Source organism: Entelurus aequoreus, linkage group LG12 (genome assembly GCF_033978785.1).
Source record: "Entelurus aequoreus isolate RoL-2023_Sb linkage group LG12, RoL_Eaeq_v1.1, whole genome shotgun sequence".
Classification (NCBI taxonomy): Eukaryota; Metazoa; Chordata; class Actinopteri; order Syngnathiformes; family Syngnathidae; genus Entelurus; species Entelurus aequoreus.
Genome location: NC_084742.1, coordinates 42220694 through 42243331, shown reverse-complemented (window position 1 = coordinate 42243331; position 22638 = coordinate 42220694). Strand labels below are relative to the sequence as shown.

The 22638-nt window shown below is 43.8% G+C and overlaps 1 protein-coding gene across 3 annotated transcripts in view; it reads right to left on the bottom strand.

Annotated features, from left to right (window-relative positions):
• The window catches only part of svep1 (sushi, von Willebrand factor type A, EGF and pentraxin domain containing 1), a 141806-nt gene that overhangs the window by 21653 nt on the left and 97515 nt on the right, over positions 1 to 22638 (bottom strand). For all 3 annotated transcript variants that reach the window (XM_062065996.1, XM_062065998.1, XM_062065997.1), the window contains exons 19-40: positions 22310 to 22471; positions 22147 to 22235; positions 21982 to 22078; positions 19466 to 19579; positions 19281 to 19394; positions 18857 to 19058; positions 14296 to 14453; positions 13995 to 14193; positions 11693 to 11868; positions 11492 to 11616; positions 11293 to 11422; positions 11043 to 11213; positions 9143 to 9316; positions 8948 to 9067; positions 8681 to 8857; positions 8521 to 8605; positions 8232 to 8423; positions 5966 to 6133; positions 5219 to 5891; positions 2454 to 5146; positions 2146 to 2380; positions 289 to 444 (exon numbers count right to left, since the gene is read on the bottom strand). In XM_062065996.1, coding sequence (XP_061921980.1) covers positions 289 to 444; positions 2146 to 2380; positions 2454 to 5146; positions 5219 to 5891; positions 5966 to 6133; positions 8232 to 8423; positions 8521 to 8605; positions 8681 to 8857; positions 8948 to 9067; positions 9143 to 9316; positions 11043 to 11213; positions 11293 to 11422; positions 11492 to 11616; positions 11693 to 11868; positions 13995 to 14193; positions 14296 to 14453; positions 18857 to 19058; positions 19281 to 19394; positions 19466 to 19579; positions 21982 to 22078; positions 22147 to 22235; positions 22310 to 22471 — 6410 coding nt within the window. The remainder of the gene's footprint in view (positions 1 to 288; positions 445 to 2145; positions 2381 to 2453; positions 5147 to 5218; positions 5892 to 5965; positions 6134 to 8231; positions 8424 to 8520; positions 8606 to 8680; positions 8858 to 8947; positions 9068 to 9142; positions 9317 to 11042; positions 11214 to 11292; positions 11423 to 11491; positions 11617 to 11692; positions 11869 to 13994; positions 14194 to 14295; positions 14454 to 18856; positions 19059 to 19280; positions 19395 to 19465; positions 19580 to 21981; positions 22079 to 22146; positions 22236 to 22309; positions 22472 to 22638) is intronic.

Sequence of the window (22638 nt, the reverse complement as noted above, 5' to 3'; positions counted from 1 at the left end):
AAATTTTGCTTTGCATGTCCTGTGGCTCAACACAGTTTTTTATCATGGTGTTCCTAACAAGGAAGTATCATCTCTCTTTTTTGGCTCATCAAATGAGTGTTGGAGGGAAGTCGCGTGACTTTTTTGAACTGGAATTTGTATCCGTTATTACGTCAACTTGCAAGGCTTGTTTAGTCAAAGTGAAACTGTAACTAGAAAACATACTTGAGCCTCAACAAATGACTAATCTTGATAAGCTGCTTGTTTAAAAATAAAACATGAGCCACTCCTGTTGTGACGAAGACTAACCTTGATCTCAAAGCCAGGCAGGCAGGAGTACATGACAAAGTCTCCATAGTTGTAGCTCTTCCCTTCGGTCACACCATGCAGGAGCACAGGGGGCTTTTCGCACACCACCAGCTCACATGAAACGGATGCGATGCTTGGAGCCCAGCGTCCACCAAGCTAATAACACAAAAGATGGTGTCAGTTTGGTCTGACAAGTATACGCCCTTAAAGGCCTACTGAAATGATTTTTTTTATTTAAACGGGGATAGCAGATCCATTCTATGTGTCATACTTGATCATTTCGCGATATTGCCATATTTTTGCTGAAAGGATTTAGTAGAGAACATCGACGATAAAGTTGCAACTTTTGGTCGCTGATAAAAAAAGCCGTGCCTGTACCGGAAGTAGCGTGACGTCAACAGAGGAAGGACTCCTCAAAATTTCCCATTGTTTTCAATGCAGCTAGAGCGATTCGGACCGAGAAAGCGACGATTACCCCATTAATTTGAGCGAGGATGAAAGATTCGTGGATGAGGAACGTTAGAGTGAAGGACTAGAATGCAATGCAAGACATATCTATTTTCGCTCTGACCGTAACTTAGGTAAAAGCTGGCTCATTGGATTCCACACTCTCTCCTTTTTCTATTATGAATCACGGATTTGTATTTTAAACCACCTCGGATACTATATCCTCTTGAAAATGAGAGTCGAGAACGCGAAATGGACATTCACAGTGACTTTTATCTCCACGACAATACATCGGCGAAGCTCTTTAGCAACTGAGCTAACGTGATAGCATTGGGCTCAAATGCAGATAGAAACAAAATAAATAAATCCCTGACTGGAAGGATAGACAGAAGATCAACAATACTATTAAACCATGGACATGTAACTACACGGTTAATGCTTTCCAGCCTGGCAAAGGTTAACAATGCTGTTGCTAACGACGCCATTGAAGCTAACTTAGCAACCGGACCTCACAGAGCTATGCTAAAAACATTAGCTGTCCACCTACGCCAGCCAGCCCTCATCTGCTCATCAACACCCGTGCTCACCTGCGTTCCAGCGATCGACGGTGCGACGAAGGACTTCACCCGATCACAGATGCGGTCACAGATGCGGTCGGCGAGACAGAGGAAGTTAAGCTGAGTTCGGCGGCTAGCGCGTCTGCTATCCATCTCTGTCCTCCTGGTTATGTTGCTGTAGTCCGCCGCTTGTACACCGATCCCACCTACAACTTTCTTCTTTGCAGTCTCCATTGTTCATTAAACAAATTGCAAAAGATTCACCAACACAGATTTCCAGAATACTGTGAAATTTTGAGAGGAAAACAGAGTTTTTTGTATAGGATTCAATGTGTCCGCATACTTCCCGTTTCAACGATTGACGTCACGCGCATACGTCATCATACATAGACGTTTTCAACCGGAAGTTTTGCGGGAAATTTAAAATTGCACTTTATAAGTTAACCCGGCCGTATTGGCATGTGTTGCAATGTTAAGATTTCATTATTGATATATAAACTATCAGACTGCGTGGTCGGTAGTAGTGGGTTTTAGTAGGCCTTTAACAAAGATTCAATTGTCCACAATTTCTAGGGAACACAGTAGTGGCTCAAGGAGAAGCTCATTAAGATCCTAAAGTAGTGTAGCTAGTCTCTGTACCCAAGCAACAGCGTGAAAAACCTTCGGGAATGGAGAGTACCTGTAAAAAAGAGCGGACCCAAATCCCTTTTGAGATGTGTGCAACACTGGTGACCAACTACAAGAATGGTCGGTGCTTGCAAACAACTATTTTTCACAAGTACTCGCTTTAGGATCAAATACTTATTTTCCCCACTGGAGGTCATGTCCTGATTTAATCAAGCATGTTTCATACCTGACACTCTGCCAGAGCAGAGCCTTGCAAGTAGAATCCAGTATGGCAGGACAGGGTGACAGTGCTGCCAACAAATGTGAGCTCCTGTCCAGTGACAACCAGATGAGGAATGGAATGGTTAGCAGGAAGCTTGCAGGGAACTGGGCGGCAACGGATGCTGTGCTTGGACCAAGTCCCGTCACTGAGGCAGGACAAAGTAGCCGTCCGTGTTGCAAGCACGTACCCTTCTTCGCATCTGGAACAACATGCACGGTCATAGACTAGAACACATGCTTTTTCAAATATTTCAATACGAATGTAGTGCTCACCTGTATGTGATCGTGTTTGGGAAGGTGAAGACCTCTGATTGCACTTGAGAATTGGCAACAGCAGGAGGTTTTCCACAGCTCACAGGGTTGCAGCTGATCCTTGGCTCACCCCATCGACCATCTTTTCCGCAGGAGATCTGTGGGTACCCCCTTGACTCGTAGCCCGGTCTACACCTGTACATTACGGTGTCTGGGAAGGTGGCACTGCCGCCCTGCAGTACAGTGTTTGGTACTGTTGGCGGGGCGACAGTGCATCTCCCGCGGCCACACACAGGCACCCCGGGGCTCCACACACCACCCTTCTCACACACAGCCTGAGCAGGGCCGAGCAGCTTGTATCCGTCATCACATTGGAAGTGAACTCTGTCACCGCAGGCGCGATTGCGGCCGAGCACCACTCCGAATTTCAAAACGGGGGAGACACAGACGCAGGGTCGACACTGAGGCACAGTGCCTATCCAGAACCCTTGGACGGAGCACCGCAGGACGGGGTCCCCAACTACTTCATAACCGTCAAAGCAGACATACTCCACTATGTCATCGTAGTTGAAGCTTGAGCCGTTGAGGAAACCATGGCTGATGTCCTCGGGTGGATCGCAACTGATGATATCACAGCGAGGTGCTGGTTTGTCCCAAAGCCCATCAGACTGACAAACACGTGTAGAATCTCCAGTCATAGTGAATCCTTCATCACATCTATAATTAACCTTACTGTCGAAGCCAAACTCTGACCCCAAAACTTGCCCATTAGACACTGGAGATGGCTTCTCGCAGAGGGCAGGTACGCAGGTAGGAGAATCATGGCTCCAGGTGCCGTCAGCCTGACAAACACTGGCAGACTTGCCTTTAATGATATAACCGGGCTTGCATATGAGTTCAATTTCCTGGTTATAGACATACTCTTTGCCTTTGAAAGTGATATCACTGGGGAGTTTAGGTGGACCACAGGACACTGACTCGCACTGAGGTTTCTGTCCATTCCATTTCCCATCTGCCTGACAAACAATACTATCACTACCTTTGATGACAAAGCCAGGATTACACTTATAGTGGAGGACTTCAGGGTACACAAAGGCATCGCCATGTGCTGTGCCATTAGTTAAAGGCCCTGGGTCACCACAGGAAACAGGGCGACAAACTGGTGCATCATTGGTCCACAGTTGACCTGATAAACACTGCCTCACCGGATCACCTTCGAGCTCATATCCTTCCTCGCAGGTGTATGTGACTGTGCTGCCAAAGGAGGTGTCTGTTACGTTTACCTGGCCATGCTCTGGATACGGGGGTGTCACACACTCTGCTGGCACACAAGATGGGGCGGTCCCGTTCCAGCTGCCATCTTCCTGACACACCAAGCAAATGGGACTTGTAAGGTCATAACCTCCATGACACCGGTACTCTATTAGCGCCCCCTGGAGGAAGCTCAAGTCGCTAGGGGAGCTTCCTCCTAGCTTCGTCACCCGAACATAGTCGCCAAAATCTATATGAGGAGGCAGGCCGCAGTCGGAGGGCACGCAGACCGGAACGGTACTGGACCATCCAAACTCCTCGCAAGTGAGGTGGTCTTGTCCGACTAGCTGGAAGCCAGGGAAACAGCTGTAGAAGATGGTGACACCGAAACCGTGATCTTGACCTTCTACAAAGCCATTTTCAATGGGTTGGGGTGGGGTGCAGGATATTTGCACACAAACAGGAGGCTCAACATCCCATTCCCCACCTGCTAAGCACTTAAGAGTCTCCGGGCCTTGGAGGCGGTAACCACGCTGGCACGAATAGATAGCACTGTGACCAAACTGAAGCTTTGTGAAAACCACTTTTCCATTTGGAGTCTGTCTGGGGGGTGAGCATTCAACTGGGCGGCAAGAAGGCACCCCTCCGATCCAAAGTCCCTTCTCCCCGCAAAGCACAGTGGAGTTCCCCACTAAATTATAACCAGTCTTACAGCTGTACAGCGCCTTGCTAAGGTACATCAGACCCTGGACGTCCACGATGCCATTAGAAATTTCCACAGGCTGAGGGCATTCAACCGGAATACACTCTGGGTATGGAATGCTCCACTGCCCGTTGGACAGACAGGAGACAGTGCGTTCTTTTCTTAAAGTGAAGCCGTCCATGCATTTGTAGGTCACCACCGAGTTGAAAATAAAAGTTGGAGAAGATGAAGATGGGCCACCAAATGATACATCCGGCGGGGGTCCACAGGTCACCTGCTTACACCAAGGAAAGGTGTCATTCCACTCCTGGGAGGGCATGCAGCGGAGGATCTGTGCCCCCTCCAGAAAGAAGCCCTCTTCACATGATAACTCCACTGTTCCAGACGCAGAGTCCAGACTCTTTAGAACCAGGTGGTTCTCCTCCAGTTGCGGCTCTGGACACTGCACAGGTGAACAGCGCGGGCGCCTGGACTTGTCCCACCTTCCGTACTTAAGACAGGTCCAGATGGCATCTCCCGCGAGCTCGTAGCCCTCGTCGCAGGAGTACTCCACTTTGCGACCCACCTGGAAGTCAGAGCCTCTGTAGCGTCCGTGGGCAATGCTGGGAGGAACGTCACAGGTCATAAGGACACAGATGGGAGGGTCATTGTCGGACCACTGGCGGTTGGCTTGGCAAACTCGTTCTAAACTACCAAGCAATCTGTAGCCAGCGTTGCAGGAATATATCACCTTGTTGTTGAAGGTGAATCGACCTCTGACCTTTTGGGGAAAAAGAAGCTAAAAATTAACGCGTTATCTATAATACAGCAAAGTATTATGCGTGTGGCTAACCTGGATGTAGCCATTCTTGAGCGAAGGCGGAGAAGAGCAGGACACAGGCACGCAGCTAGGCAAAGCTCCGCCCCACTCTCCATTGGCTTTGCAGGTCCGCCTCTTCTCCCCTCGGATCAGGAAGCCCTTATCGCAGCTGTACGCCACAACTGCACCAAAACTGTAGTTGGTTCCGCTCACATAGCCCCGATCAATGCTGACTGGCTTGGAGCATCTGACCGGTACGCAGCTGATACCGTATGGTGAAGGCTCCCACTCCCCTCCCATCAGGCAGCGCAGGGTCGCTGTGGTGTTGAGCATAAAGCCTTCTTCGCATTTGTAGCTGACTTCAGATTCGCTCAGGTATTTAGGTTTGTTCACCGAGTCTAAAATTGCATGGGGGAGCTCAGGCGGGCGAAGGCAGAAATTTGCGATGCAGCGCGGGGCCTCCATTCCATCCGGGGGCGCCCAGACCCCGAGGGCGTTACACATCATCTTGGAGTTGTTGCCTGCAGTGTAGCCGTCAGTGCAGTAATAGTTTGCCGTGTCTCCGAACAGCTGGTGGCTCTCATATGGCTCGGCGTGGTCAATGGCAGGCGGGGGTCCACAGGACCGGGGCACGCACTGAGCAGAGCTGTCACTCCATTGGCCGTTTGCGTGACATTCTCTGGTCTCGGAGCCAATCAGAGTGTAGCTGTTAAGGAGAATTTATTTTTGAATAATGGTGTTGCCATGCTCCAATGGTACAGTATTGAGAGACTTATTTACCCTTCTTTGCAGACATAGTGCACCTTATCCCCCAGTTCGTAGTTCTCTCCCACAATTACAGCATCTCTCAGGGGCGGGGGGTCACCACAAAGGATGTCCACACAGCGGGGGAAGGGTCTGCTCCACTCCCCTGTATCTTCACAAACCACTTCCAATGTACCCTGTGGTCTTTGCACAAAAAAAATACTTGCAATTAAAAAGTAGAGTAATGGCATCAAAACATGTAACAAAATACAGTCATCAAAGCTTTATAATTGATTTATTTGCCTTATTTATTGTGTCTGGAATGTTCTGTTCTGCCTGGGTAAATAATAAATATATTTCCCCACACATTATTGCCATCCATCCATCCATCCATGTTCTACCGCTTGTCCCTTTTCTGGGTCGCGGGGGGTGCTGGAGCCTATCTCAGCTGCATTCGGGCGATAGGCGGGGTACACCCTGGACAAGTCGCCACCTCATCACAGGGCCAACACAGATAGACAGACAACATTCACACTCACATTCACACACTAGGGCCAATTTAGTGTTGCCAATCAACCTATCCCCAGGTGCATGTCTTTGGAGGCGGGAGGAAGCCGGAGTACCCGGAGGGAACCCACGCAATCACGGGGAGAACATGCAAACTCCACATAGAAAGACCCCGTACCCAAGGATCGAACGCAGGACCTTCGTATTGTGAGGCACATGCACTAGCCGCTGTTCCACCGTGCTGCCCCACATTATTGCCAATACACAATATTATCGCCAGCATTATTTTGAGACCAAATTAAGCACTAATGTAATCATCATATGCAATAATAATAATAATAATAATGCAAGTATACATTTCAAACACAATAAGGTTTGATTTCTCATTTGTATTTTTTAGCATTTTAATTGGAAGGTTAATAACTTGTAATTATCCTAAATAAGTAAACAAACATAAAAATAGAATGGATTCTCGATCCCTGTTAGCAAAACTTTTACTTCAATAAATATTAAACATCTTAAAGTGCATTTTTCCCCAGACGGTCAGGTGGTTTGTTTTGTTATTTTGTTTTGTTGCTATCACTTTCCAACAAATTCAGCATACTTGCTTGTTCGTCCGTGTTGATAGGCTCATCGTTCTCATTCGGATTGAAGCCAGAATATTCCCATACATTATACTATATTTGGCTTTGTAATCATATTTTTTCTCCTAATTTGTGTTACTTTGTGGTGCTTCTCACGAGCGAGTTGCAATTAACGAGACTCTCTGTCCGTGCATTTTGTGTGTGTAAGCGAGCGGTCTCGCCTCTGCCCGCCATGATAAAGATTGTGGATGAATGACAAGAGGATTTACTTTGTTCATTTAATTTTGCTATTGAATAAACACGCTAAGGCAGTGGTCCCCGACCTTTTTGTAACTGCGGACCGGTCAACGCTAGAAAATTTGTCCCACGGACCGGAGGGGGTATGGTATTTTTTATTTATTTATTTATTTTATTTTATTTTTTCGTCATAAAAAAATGCAATCATGCGTGCTTACGGACTGTATCCCTGCAGACTGTATTGATCTGTATTGATATATAATGTAGGAACCAGAAATATTAATAACAGAAAGAAACAACCCTCTTGTGCGAATGAGTTTGAATGAGTGTAAATGGGGGAGGGAGGTTTTTTGGGTTGGTGCACTAATTGTAAGTGTATCTTGTGTTTTTTATGTTGATTTAATTAAAAAAACAAAAAAAAAAGTGTTTTTTTTGTTTGTTTTTTTTAATTTCTTGTGCGGCCCGGTACCAATCGATCCACGGACCGGTACCGGGCCGCGGCCAATTGGTTGGGGACCACTGCGCTAAGGTGTAGAGAGCGAAACACAGAGTTGTTTGAAAATCGCGAGACGAAGAAAACAAATCTTCACAGACATGGTAATGTAAAGATATAGAGTTCCTTCATATTTATCGTCCGATTTATTGAGAATCAGCCCAAGCACAGGTCCCTAATTGTGCGAATGTGACTTTTAAATAATTTTTTTACAGTGTCTCCAGAGCCTATGAGCTATAAAGACGAAAAAGTATTTTTATGGACCACTTTGTAAAAAAAGCAGGCTTTGTTACACATCTTGAAATCAAGCCTGGATCTCTGAAACACAAAACGGTGAGTCCCTAATAGGGTTTATTTACTAAACTGTCTAAATTCATCAAGGTTAGATTTTGGACAACAAACATGCAATACACTATTGTGAATTGTTGAAAAATACTCTAATAAGGGACCTTCAGTAAAAGACACCGAATCATACCCCTACCTGTATCCCTCAGCACAGGAGTATGATACAGCTGACAGGTATGTGTTGGAGGTGAGGGTGTAATGGGCGTTGTGGACAAAAGGAGGCCCCCCGCAGGACACTGGGTGGCAGACAGGTGGCGACCCATTCCACCTCAGACTGGAAAGACACTGGAACTCGTAGGGGATTTGAGGAAGGAAACCTTTCATGCAGCTGCAAAAAAAGGTTGAGACATACATTTCAGCATTGTTACAAATGCTGTCAAGGCTATTAACTAACAAGCTTTTGGCATGGAAACAACATCGCTTACCTGAAAGTCACCCTGCTACCGCAGGTAAAGTTGCTGCCTTTCATGATGGAATTCTCTGGAACGGATGGCGCCGGGCAAGAGAGTGCTGTGGTGCAACACAAAGAGGCGTTCATTAGTGTTTTTCGTATTTTGGAACACCCACTCAAGTTCTGTTAATCACCTTTGCAGTAGGGGATAGGACCGTCCCAGCTTCCTGTCTCCAGGCAATGGAGGTAGGATGAGCCAATCAGCTCATAGCCATCGTCGCAGCCGAAGACCACTTTGCTGCCCATTAGGAAGCTGCTTCCATCTCTGCGGCCAAAGTCAGGAGACCCGGGGTTGTCACACTTGACCGGCTCTGGCCACACACGCACATAAACAAAATTAATATTTTCACAGCTTCATTTTGAATAGGAATAGATGCTTGTGTTTGGCGTCTTTCATTTACCTGTACAGTTCTTGCCATCTCCACTGTATGGATGGATGCAGGTGCAGGTGTATGAGCCGTCAGTGTTCCGACAACTTGCGTGGCTGTCACAGTCCGATCCCAGGGCACACTCGTCCACATCTCAAATGCAAACACATACAATGAATAAAAGGTTTACGTGCCTTTGCCTTTATAATATAATACAACACCAAGTACCAAGACAGGCCGGTGGATTTGCTCCCCACTTTCCGCTATTGGCGCAGTGCATCTTGGCGTCCCCCAGCAGGTAAAAGCCAACGTTACACTGGTACGTGACCGAACCACCGGCATAAAAGTCAGTGCCATCAAACACACCATTCTCCAGAGGTCGAGGAGACCCGCAGGAAACACCTGTCTCAAACAAGAAGATACAGAGGAAAAAAATGTATATAATGGATGCACAATATACAAACCCCGTTTCCATATGAGTTGGGAAATTGTGTTAGATGTAAATATAAACGGAATACAATGATTTGCGAATCATTTTCAACCTATATTCAGTTGAATATGCTACAAAGACAACATATTTAATGTTCAAACTGATAAACTTTTTTTTTTTGTGCAAATAATCATTAACTTTAGAATTTGATGCCAGCAACACGTGACAAAGAAGTTGGGAAAGGTGGCAATAAATACTGATAAAGTGGAGGAATGCTCATCAAACACTTATTTGGAACATCCCACAGGTGAACAGGCAAATTGGGAACAGGTGGGTGCCATGATTGGGTATAAAAGTAGATTCCATGAAATGCTCAGTCATTCACAAACAAGGATGGGGCGAGGGTCACCACTTTGTCAACAAATGCGTGAGCAAATTGTTGATCAGTTTAAGAAAAACCTTTCTCAACCAGCTATTGCAAAGAATTTAGGGATTTCACCATCTACGGTCCGTAATATCATTAAAGGGTTCAGAGAATCTGGAGAAATCACTGCACGTAAGCAACTAAGCCCGTGACCTTCGATCCCTCAGGCTGTACTGCATCAACAAGCGACATTAGTGTGTAAAGGATATCACTTCATGGGCTCAGGAACACTTCAGAAACCCACTGTCAGTAACTACAGTTGGTCGCTACATCTGTAAGTGCAAGTTAAAACTCTCCTATGCAAGGCGAAAACCGTTTATCAACAACACCCAGAAACACCGTTGGCTTCGCTGGGCCTGAGCTCATCTAAGATGGACTGATACAAAGTGGAAAAGTGTTTTGTGGTCTGACGAGTCCACATTTCAAATTGTTTTTGGAAACTGTGGACGTCGTGTCCTCCGTACCAAAGAGGAAAAGAACCATCCGGATTGTTATAGGCCAGGGTTGAAAAGCCAGCATCTGTGATGGAATGGGGGTGTATTAGTGCCCAAGACATGGGTAACTTACACATCTGTGAGGGCGCCATTAATGCTGAAAGGTACATACAGGTTTTGGAGCAACATATGTTGCCATTCAAGCAATGTTACCATGGACGCCCCTGCTTATTCCAGCAAGACAATGCCAAGCCACGTGTTACATCAACGTGGCTTCATAGTAAAAGAGTGCGGGTACTAGACTGGCCTGCCTGTAGTCCAGACCTGTCTCCCATTGAAAATGTGTTGCTCATTATGAAGCCTAAAATACCACAACAGAGACCCCCGGACTGTTGAACAACTTAAGCTGTACATCAAGCAAGAATGGGAAAGAATTCCACCTGAGAAGCTTAAAAAATGTGTCTCCTCAGTTCCCAAACGTTTACTGAGTGTTGTTAAAAGGAAAGGCCATGTAACACAGTGGTGAACATGCCCTTTCCCAACTACTTTGGCACGTGTTGCAGCCATGAAATTCTAAGTTAATTATTTTTTGAAAAAAAAAATAAAGTTTATGAGTTTGAAGATCAAATATCTTGTCTTTGTAGTGCATTTCAACTGTATATGGGTTGAAAAAGGATTTGCAAATCATTGTTTTCCGTTTATATTTACATCTAACACAATTTCCCAACTCATAGGGAAACGAGGTTTGTATTCAAATGATCAATCTGTGTATTTATCAGTTTAATTAAATATTAAATATTTTTGCACTCCAGTATTTATGGATGAGTATAGGCTTTTTACGTTCACAGCTGGGAAGAGGGTGGCTCCACTCTCCTTTATTTTGACACTGTAGCACTGGCTCCCCCACCAGGTAGAAGCCGGGGTCACAGGAGAGCTGGACTTGTGCGCCTGGGCTCACCTCCACGTTGGAGGAGTGGAGGTGAGGCACAACATTTTCCAGCTGTGGGCAGTCTGAAAACAAACAATGGCACTTTTATGTTGATGCATATTATATTCAAAATGACTGAGATTACAGTGATGATACACTGACCAGCACAGAAAATGCTACTGTGGTTGACTTTAATCCGGCCCACCACTCCACTAAGAAAGTCTGGCCAGGCCAGAACATTTCCTCTGTGGGTGACATGGGAATCTGGGCAGCTGCTCGCAAGCACCTTGATCTACAAAACAAAAGAAAATAATCTACTAAATGTGCACTTGTAGAAATTTTTCATTTTTATTGAATTTACTTGCTGGGTTGTAAGGACCCCATCCCAGATGTTGAGCTGGCTGATGGAGCCAACGAAGGATTCAACAGGGTTAAAGCCTTCACCCCTCTGGTCCTGGTCCTGACCCAACACCAGAGCTCCTCCACCTACAGGATGCAAATAAAGCCATTAACAACCTAGCAGAACCCCACAATGTTTTGGTCTGCTTTGATAGCACTACACCTGGGATACTGGTGCCAACCGACAGGCCTTTGCCTCCATCTGAGGGCTTCCCGTTGATGTAGATCCTCCAGTCTCCATCCCAGCTTCTCCAGGACACCCCGATGTGGTACCAGCTGCCCGTGTTCACTGCAGGGCAGTCGGTAATCCGCTCCTTGCCATTGACATACAACACCCATCTGCAGATACACAACCAGGGGAAGATGCTAGACGGTAGACTTTTTTAACCCACGTGGCTCAGTCCCTGATTTCTGTTTGGCACGAGACTGGGAACTGGGTCGCCGGCACGAGAGACAAGCGTGATAGCTAATAAGCTAAAAGCCTGAGCTATCGACCTGATAGCTAGCACTGCTTTTGCGGTGGTCAGGGAGTGAGGTTTACCCTTGTACACACTGGCTGGTCTCCGTTACACTTTATTGCACTGGTTTCACACAATTATACGTCTTGTTCTTTAACATTGTTTTTCTTTTTTAAGAAATAAACAATATTTACAGTGAATGTCATATATTGGAAAACAAAGTTCAATCAATAAAAAGGAGAACAACAATTAAAAAATAACCCTCCGATCTCTGCTTACTCTTATGCATACATACCGACAGAACATTATTACTAATTCCAATTGTGCAGCATATCAATACTCATTATTTTATCATTTTAGTAGAGATAGCATGCTTACCTATACTTATTATATGCATATAATATTGACCAACATTATATTTTTAATACTTTAATCTTTATTAATAATTGCATTACCGAAATCTTCTGGATATAACTTTTTAAATATGTTCATTGTATCTTTATTACTAAATGTTACTTTTTCCATTTCTGTTATTTGTGTCAGGGCTGTCCAGGATTTTATATTAGGTGCTGCTGTCTCTTTTCAAGTCTTTGTTATCTGTTTTAGTGTAGTGATTCTAAATATGTTAAATAGATGTATATGTGCTGATTTCAGTTTGTGCTTTATATTTATGCCAATCATATTTCTGTTTGTACATTCCCTTTAAAACATAATAATGATTTCATCATATTTTCTTTACCCCTAACAACACTGCAAACATATTTTTGGTTTTAAATGGGTTCACCGCATCCCCTCCAGCAGCCAGTTCCTGCTGAGGTGCCGTACTTCTCACTACAATAAAGTATGTCATAGACGCTTAAATGGATTCTGCTTGTATAGGTACTCAAAACACTAATACCACATTCACCTACTGGTGATGACTCAGCATTGGGAGCAACTGGAGGTTCAGTATCCAACACCACTCTACCACCCGAGCCATGCTGCCCCTACAACATGCAAATTCCTGCCAATACTTAGAGTAAATTGTTCTAAAGATTTCTTTTATTCCTTCTTCGCATTCATCTTCTGCAATTTTCATTGTCAATTATTTTTCCCATATGTCTTTGACACTATAGTCCAGGACCAATGAATTTTGTAATATGTTATACATTTGTGCGATTTTACTTTCCTTTTTTTGATAAATACTGTATTAAACTGTTATCGATTATATTTTTAATATATTTTGTTAAGCAGCTTCTTGCCTGGAGACATTTTGAAAAAGTAAAAAAAATGTCATCAGAAGTTATCGTTTCGAATGATTGTACAGTATTTTTGGTCATCACCTGATCATATGTTATTAGCCCTTTATCAGTCCATTCAGCCAAGGCTGGGTCTGATGAATTTGTAAATAAATCAGGATTATTTCTCATTTCTCTAAGAAATACAATACCACTGTCAATCAGCATCATAATGCACATTTTTTTTATATCTTGTTAGTGTATTTAGAATACAAAAACTCTGTACATGATATTCCTTCCACTTGGACTTTTCAAAATAAAGTAATGTCTCCAATGAGATACTTGTCACAGTCTTTTCCATATGTATCCATTTTGGTTCACAGTTCATATGTGCATCAGATTGAGATTAGCGTGATGACATTTCTATTTTTCAGTTTTATGTAAGTTGTTTTTTTTGTAATGTTTTTAATGTTATATTTACATTTTGCCATATGGTTGGCAACACTAAATTGGCCCTAGTGTGTGAATGTGAGTGTGAATGTTGTCTGTCTATCTGTGTTGGCCCTGCGATGAGGTGGCGACTTGTCCAGGGTGTACCCCGCCTTCCGCCCGATTGTAGCTGAGATAGGCTCCAGCGCCCCCTGCGACCCCGAAGGGAATAAGCGGTAGAAAGTGGATGGATGGATGGTTTAAAACTCGGGGAATACATCCTTGGTCACAGAATGTCTATGGGGGAAAAAGGCCCTCTGTATTGCCATTACCTACAATAAAGTTTGTGCACATGACTAACCCATTGTAGTCTATGAGAAGGAACGCATTGTCGCTGCCCTCCACAGCGTAGGAGATGGGCGTGCCATAATTGGTGCCGTCTGAAGATCTCATCCAGAAGGTGCACGTGATCTCCGTGAGCGTCGGCATCACTCCGTCCATCAATACGTAACCATGGATACCTGACACCTCAAAGTCCAAATTGAAGGCAGAAGACATCTCTGGTAAAACAAAAATAAGCAGATGAGTATGGAGTAGAGTCTGATGGCAACCCATTAACAAGCTTTGGCTGCCATGGTGATGGGGTATCTGTCCTATAGTACCTGTCTCACACCTGGTTCCGTTGAACCCAGGGAGGCAGCGGCATGTATAGGACCCGACACCGTCCAGGCAGCTGGCCCCGTTCACACAGGGGTTGGGGTCACACTCATCCACATCCACCTCGCAAAGTTGACCCCGGTAGCCCTCCACACAGTGACATCTATGACAGAGGTATACATCATGTGAATTTAAGGGGGAAGTAACAATTGTAACTAATTAGACCTTCCCAAAATATGGGATTACCACTCTACGTTGTGGTCAAAATGATTTAGAAGACTTGTTAGCATACATCAGGGTTTCCCCCAGCTTGCCAATATATTTGTGCCTGCGGTTTATATTTCAAAAAGGGATTCAGCCACAGACAGATCATCCAATCATCATGCAAAAGCCCAGCGACTAGGCCAGCCGAGGCTGAGCCCACGTGTCATTCACTTCTAGCGACGCTCGGTATCCGTGGGTGGGACAAAACCGAGCATTCATCCAATTGATTGTCTATCTGTGTTGGCCCTGCGATGAGGTGGCGACTTGTCCAGGGTGTACCCTGCCTTCCGCCCGAGTGCAGCTGGGATAGGTTCCAACCCCCCGTGTCCCCAAAAGCGACAAGCGGTAGAAAATGGGTGGATGGACGGAGAGATGTTTAGTTTGCATACAGTGGAACAACCCACTCTATGCTTCCCCACTGAAGGCAATGGACGCTGAATATGATAAAGAGTTGAATACCCTAGCACCTCCAAAACCCTCAAATCTAAACTCCAAACATCCCAGAACAAGCTAGTCAGATTACTTCTAGACCTCCACCCCAGATCCCACCTCACTCCTACCCACTTCTCCAAAGTGGGCTGGCTCAGGGTGGAGGACAGAGTAAAACAACTTGCACTGAGCCTAGTCTATAAAATCCGCTGCACCTCCCTGATACCGAAGTACATGTCAAACTACTTCCTTAACGTAAATGACCGCCATAACCACAACACCAGGGGGAGCTCCACTAACCATGTTAAACCCAGTTTCCCAACTAACAAAGGTCTTAACTCATTCTCTTTCTATGCCACATCAATGTGGAATGCGCTCCCAACAGGTGTAAAAGAAAGGGCATCTCTATCCTCCTTCAAACCCGCAATAAAAGTACACCTCCAGGCAGCTACAACCCTAAACTAACACCCTCCCCGGATTGTTAATAATCAAATGTAAACAATCAAATGCAGATACTTTTTCTTATGCCTTCTGATCTCTCTCACTCTCTCTCTCTCTATGTCCACTACTTGCTGTACATTCCTACCAAGTCAGACCTACACTGTTCCAATATCCATTTCTCTGTTCTCAATTGTTGATGACTGATGATAACAACCAAACCTAACCCCCCCTCGCCCCCCACACCCCGGATTGTAAATAATGTAAATAATTCAATGTGATTATCTTGTGTGATGACTGTATTATGATGATAGTATATATCTGATAGTATATATCTGTATCATGAATCAATTTAGGTGGACCCCGACTTAAACAAGTTGAAAAACTTATTCGGGTGTTACCATTTAGTGGTCAATTGTATGGAATATGTACTTCACTGTGCAACCTACTAATAAAAGTCTCAATCAATCAATCAAAACCCTCTAATGTATATTTAGTCAATGAAAGGTTACGACAAAAGCACATATTTCACCATTTTTTAACAAATATTTTAGGGGAAGCTTGCAGTGTTAGAGCAATCGCCACTGCTGTAAACCCATGTCCCCAGCAGGTCTACGAGGTGAACAGCCTCTGGCATGTAAGAAGAAAGCAGGTAAGGGAAGTCGGAAAGTCAGATCCGTAACTTTGGGACAAGGATCTGAGGGCTTGGTTGGTCACGCTTAAGGTGGTTGGAGGATCCGCCGCCCTCCTGCCCAAGCCCAAGTCACATAAAACAAAAGTGAAGTGACATGAGAACAGCATTCTACCAATCCTGCTTTGCAGCCACAGAGTGCCGAGAGGATTTTAGATTGGTTATCCGTGATCCTCCAGGCTGTCAAACTTGGGTTGGATCATTTCTGAAAGTGCATGACTCGAGCCTTCACAACAGCATGTCCACTGGGTTTATTTATACAGATAAACACAAACATCACAAACCCTTCCACAAACAAAGCAGTCATAGCTTTTTAGACTCCTATAAATTTTAAAGTCTTTCAAAGTGTAAAATAGGCTGTGTGTGAAAAAATTCAGTAGTTCACCACATCGGGGAAGATGTCTGTAAGGATCCTTACATCCAAGTAAGTCTGTTTTCACCTTCCGGCAATGGTGAGATACTTTATCTGTATATCTATTCATATAATATATTACTGTAATTTATTTTTACGTAAAATACCTTAATTTTTTAGGTGTGGCGGCTTTTTTTTTGCTGCAACGCCGCACCAAGATCACTTACATGCAGGGGAAACCCTGTACATGTAATCATCATTGGAAAAATGGTCAGTAACTTATGGACAATTAATTGCTAAGTTGCAGAGATATTTTTCTTGATGGTTCTTGTTTTAACCAATTTTGATCAAATCACACTCGTGCTTGTGAGTCGCCTAAAGGTGTGTACTCAATTCTGTGCTGATTCAGCTATTATCAGAGAAAAAAAAACACAGGTAAAATGGTAGGGATGCATGTCTTGACACATTTTCATCCTTTCTGTGTGCAGTGCTAGTAGATGAGTTAGCTTACAAAAACATAGGGTAAAACATTACTACACCTTATAGTGAAACCCTTACATGTAATTTATTTTATCTCACAAATATCCCACAGTATGGCGCTGTTAGCAAATATTAGGCAGTGGTGGGGTCAGGGCAAGCAAGGCCTTCTCTGCTGGTCTAACATAACCAGAAATCATGATCATAATTAAAGATAAAATAATTGTTTTATTTACTTTCCCTAAATATCTAAAAGTATTCATATTCTCTTCATGCCATAGTATGCTCGTTCCAGTGCTGTTGTTCTTAGTTTTAGTTTGTATCCAATCAGAATTCAGCTAGCTTATGTTGCCATGCTGTACGAAATCTGCCCGAGACCTTCAGAATCAACAATGCGGGTGTTCGTGCACTGTAAGTTAACGGGGACATACAGTTGATAGACAGTTGCGATAGCCAATCAGATCAAGAGTTGTAAGGTCTTTTAGATGGCCTCACGTTGAACGTGACATTTACGCGTCCTGTGATTGAATACTCACCGGGACCGCTAGCGGGTGAATTTCAGAACACAGAGTTGGGAGACAGTTGCGATAGCCAATCAGATCACAAGTTGTTGACAGTAGCCTATCTAAGTCGCCTGATGTTAACGAGACTGTGATTGGATACTCACTTGTCATTCCAAAGTGAGTATCCATTCACAAGTTTCAAATTAGCAGGAAGAGAAGGAGAACAAAACGTTGATTAGGTGGCAGATATATATTTGCAAGGCCATTTTCAAGGATATTTGAAGAGAAACTACATCTCGTGAGATGATGTCGGCCAACCCTACAAGCTAGCTCAGCTGTTCTGGCGATGAAATGGGGAAATGCCCGCCATTATCACTTGAATCAACTACGAGTGGTACCACTGGCTAATACGGCGTTGAATAGGTGCTACAAATTGTGAGTTCAAATATAAAATGTTTTCACTTTTAATAGGTTTTTTGCAATTTTAATTTTGACAGTACCACATGAGATATGTTTTGATTGCTGATGCCTTTTAAATGAGTTTTAAATGCGCCAGAAAATGTACACTGGTGAGGAGATTCAATGCCCAGTAGGGCGTAAATGTGTTTCTGTATAGTATTTCTCCAGCAAAAGTCATGTGGTGACATAAATGATGGTATTTTGAGAGGTAATCATTGAAGTCGGACATCACTGAAGGCCTAGGTGGGAAACGCATGGCCCGCCACTGATATTAGGCAATAAGTCAATGCCAATGACTTTTTGTCTAATGAATTTAAAACTTTGAGGATATTTATGTTAAAGTACATATACACTACCGTTCAAAAGTTTGGGGTCACATTGAAATGTCCTTATTTTTGAAGGAAAAGCACTGTACTTTTCAATGAAGATAACTTTAAACTAGTCTTAACTTTAAAGAAATACACTCTATACATTGCTAATGTGGTAAATGACTATTCTAGCTGCAAATGTCTGGTTTTTGGTGCAATATCTACATAGGTGTATAGAGGCCCATTTCCAGCAACTATCACTCCAGTGTTCTAATGGTACAATGTGTTTGCTCATTGGCTCAGAAGGCTAATTGATGATTAGAAAACCCTTGTGCAATCATGTTCACACATCTGAAAACACTTTAGCTCGTTACAGAAGCTACAAAACTGACCTTCCTTTGAGCAGATTGAGTTTCTGGAGCATCACATTTGTGGGGTCAATTAAACGCTCAAAATGGCCAGAAAAAGAGAACATTCATCTGAAACTCGACAGTCTATTCTTGTTCTTAGAAATGAAGGCTATTCCACAAAATTGTTTGGGTGACCCCAAACTTTTGAACAGTAGTGTATGTTAGCGGCATTTTGAACACAAACCATAGAAGGCGCCATAAATGTTGTTTACAGTCATGTAAAATGACTAATCACCTGAAATCGTTGACAGCGTCCAGACACGAGCCGCCGTTAAGACATGGTGTGCTGTAACATTCATCCACATCCACCTCGCAGCGGTCCCCGGAGAAGCCAACGGCGCAGTTGCAAGCATAACTGCCCATCAGGTCCTCACATGCGCCGCCGTTTTCACAGGGGTTAGATAGACATTCATTTATTTCCAGTTCGCAACGAGGTCCTGAGAGCATGACAAATATGTAAAACATACATTTATTCAGCACACATCATGATATACCGTATTTTTCTGACTATAAGTCGCAGTTTTTTTCATAGTTTGGCCGGGCTCCAGTGCGACTTATATATGTTTTTTTCCTTCTTTATTATGCATTTTCGGCAGGTGCGACTTATACTCCGGTGCGACTTATACTCCGAAAAATACGGTAATTGCCTGCTTTCTCACCTGTGAAGCCACCATGACAACTGCACGTGAACTTATTGACCTCGTCCACACACACCCCTTCGTTTAGGCAGGGGGACGAAAGACATTCGTTCACTTCTGCCTCGCACAGAGAGCCTGAAACGACAGGGGGAAATTATGAAGTGACAAGAAGATAAGAGGAAATAACTTTTAATACAATCCCTTACCTAAATATCCGGGCTTGCACTCACACTGGAATTCTCCCATCCCATCCTTACACTGGCCTCCATTCAAACATGGAGTCGAATCGCACTCATCCACGTCCATCTCACACTTTGCACCTGTGGAGGGAAGGAACAGGGTTGATGTACCCTCTGTATGTATACAAGCTACAACAGTGTCTTTCTCTTGGGTGGGTGCAACACACTATTATAGCCATACTGATGTTATTTGTGATGTTGAGAATTTTGTGTAGTACAAATGTTTGTGAAGCTGTGACTTGTCAGAAGGGCTTGCATGTGTGTGTCTCTCCTTTTTGTGTGTGTGCAAGTTGAAGAGGGACAGTTTGACATTAACTAGCAAACAAATCAATGGAATCAATTTATAGACGCTACATTATATATGTTCTTTTCCATTAAATAGTCACATAGGTCAAAGATCACGGTCCAAATTAAATTGTTGTATTAAACGTCTGTTAAAGACAACGATGTGCATTTAGATTTTTGATAGTTAATTCAAAGTGCCATTTGGGTCCTTTTGTTCTCACCTCAATTGATGTTTTCAGGGGTCCCAATTGAAGCAATCAGAATAGATTTGATAGTTTTGAGGAGATGTATTTTAAAATTGTGTTATGCGTGGCGTAGAACTGCATTCAAACTTCAAGTGCAATTTAATGTTGCACCTTCCAGGGGTGCTGGAGCTATTCCTGCCTCAGAGGTGTAAAAGCAAAAGTACAAACCCCGTTTTCCATATGAGTTGGGAAATTGTGTTAGATGTAAATATAAACGGAATACAATGATTTGCAAATCATTTTCAACCCATATTCAGTTGAATATGCTACAAAGACAACATATTTGATGTTCAAACTGATAACAATTTTTTTTTTTGCAAATAATCATTAACTTTAGAATTTGATGCCAGCAACACGTGACAAAGAAGTTGGGAAAGGTGGCAATAAATACTGACAAAGTTGAGGAAAGCTCATCAAACACTTATTTGGAACATCCCACAGGTGAACAGGCAAATTGGGAACAGGTGGGTGCCATGATTCGGTATAAAAGTAGATTCCATGAAATGCTCAGTCATTCACAAACAAGGATGGGGCGAGGGTCACCACTTTGTCAACAAATGCGTGAGCAAATTGTTGATCAGTTTAAGAAAAACCTTTCTCAACCAGCTATTGCAAGGAATTTAGGGATTTCACCATCTACGGTCCGTAATATCATCAAAGGGTTCAGAGAATCTGGAGAAATCACTGCACGTAAGCAGCTAAGCCCGTGACCTTCGATCCCTCAGGCTGTACTGCATCAACAAGCGACATCAGTGTGTAAAGGATATCACCACATGGGCTCAGGAACACTTCAGAAACCCACTGTCAGTAACTACAGTTGGTCGCTACATCTGTAAATGCAAGTTAAAACTCTCCTATGCAAGGCGAAAACCGTTTATCAACAACACCCAGAAACGCCGTCGGCTTCGCTGGGCCTGAGCTCATCTAAGATGGACTGATACAAAGTGGAAAAGTGTTCTGTGGTCTGAGGAGTTCACATTTCAAATTGTTTTTGGAAACTGTGGACGTCGTGTCCTCCGGACCAAAGAGGAAAAGAACCATCCGGATTGTTATAGGCGCAAAGTTGAAAAGCCAGCATGTGTGATGGTATGGGGGTGTATTAGTGCCCAAGACAGGGGTAACTTACACATCTGTGAAGGCGCCATTAATGCTGAAAGGTACATACAGGTTTTGGAGCAACATATGTTGCCATCCAAACAACGTTACCATGGACGCCCCTGCTTATTTCAGCAAGACAATGCCAAGCCACGTGTTACATCAACGTGGCTTCATAGTAAAAGAGTGCGGGTACTAGACTGGCCTGCCTGTAGTCCAGACCTGTCTCCCGTTGATAATGTGTGGCGCATTATGAAGCCTAAAATACCACAACGGAGACCCCCGGACTGTTGAACAACTTAAGCTGTACATCAAGCAAGAATGGGAAAGAATTCCACCTGACAAGCTTAAAAAATGTGTCTCCTCAGTTCCCAAACGTTTACTGAGTGTTGTTAAAAGGAAAGGCCATGTAACACAGTGGTGAACATGCCCTTTCCCAACTACTTTGGCACGTGTTGCAGCCATGAAATTCTAAGTTAATTATTATTTGCAAAAGAAAAATAAAGTTTATGAGTTTGAACATCAAATATCTTGTCTTTGTAGTGCATTCAATTGAATATGGGTTGAAAAGGATTTGCAAATCATTGTATTCCATTTATATTTACATCTTACACAATTTCCCAACTCATATGGAAACGGGGTTTGTACTTAAATCGTTGGGAGAATACGCAGAAGGCCATATTTGACTACGAACGCCCACATTTAAGGCTTACTCCATCCAGAGTGCACATCTTTGATGAAGGCGCGCAGTGACAGACGTAAGTCGAGGGGAGAATGCTGCGCAGCCAGAATCTGTGCAATCGTGCAGCTTTTTTCACTTAAGCACATGGGAGAATGGGGCACTAAGTGAATATGCACCTGTGAAACCAGGCATGCAGGTGCAAACATAGCCAACCCCGACCTCCTCACACGTTCCCTTATTCTGACAGGGATTCAGGAAGCATTCATGGAAAACCTGGAAGGAGGAGATCTGGATGAAACAAACATTGCAGCGTAGGGAGAGAAAAAAAACATGCGGCGAACCTGGCTGCTAGCTTGGTACTCTTTGCTGACCTCCACCTCTGGAGCGGCAGTTACACTCTCTTCTTTGGGGAGGAAGCTGGAGCCAAAACCTGAGGATAACACCCACACACAAAATAGACAGTGAGCAAAGCCAAAGACGGACATGTTCATCTACAAGCCCTACTGGAGCAGTGCTGGATGGTGGTCGCCCCCGTAACCGTGGTCGTTCCATAGAAAGGACAGGAAAGGCAATAAGATCGGCCATGATCAGGCTGGTAGTAATCTCTCGGGCAAGCATAACAGGGAACCAGGCCAGTGCGGGAGAAATGACCTGACGAACATGGGACTGTGGACGAGAGGACAATCGTTCAGCTTAAAATTCATTTACATAATTATTTTCATAAAATGTAAAAAATGTCTTCATAGAGATTCATAATATTAATTTCATACTACTTACACATGAAATATACAAATCTAATAATAATGATGTTTTACGATATTCCAACCTTTTAA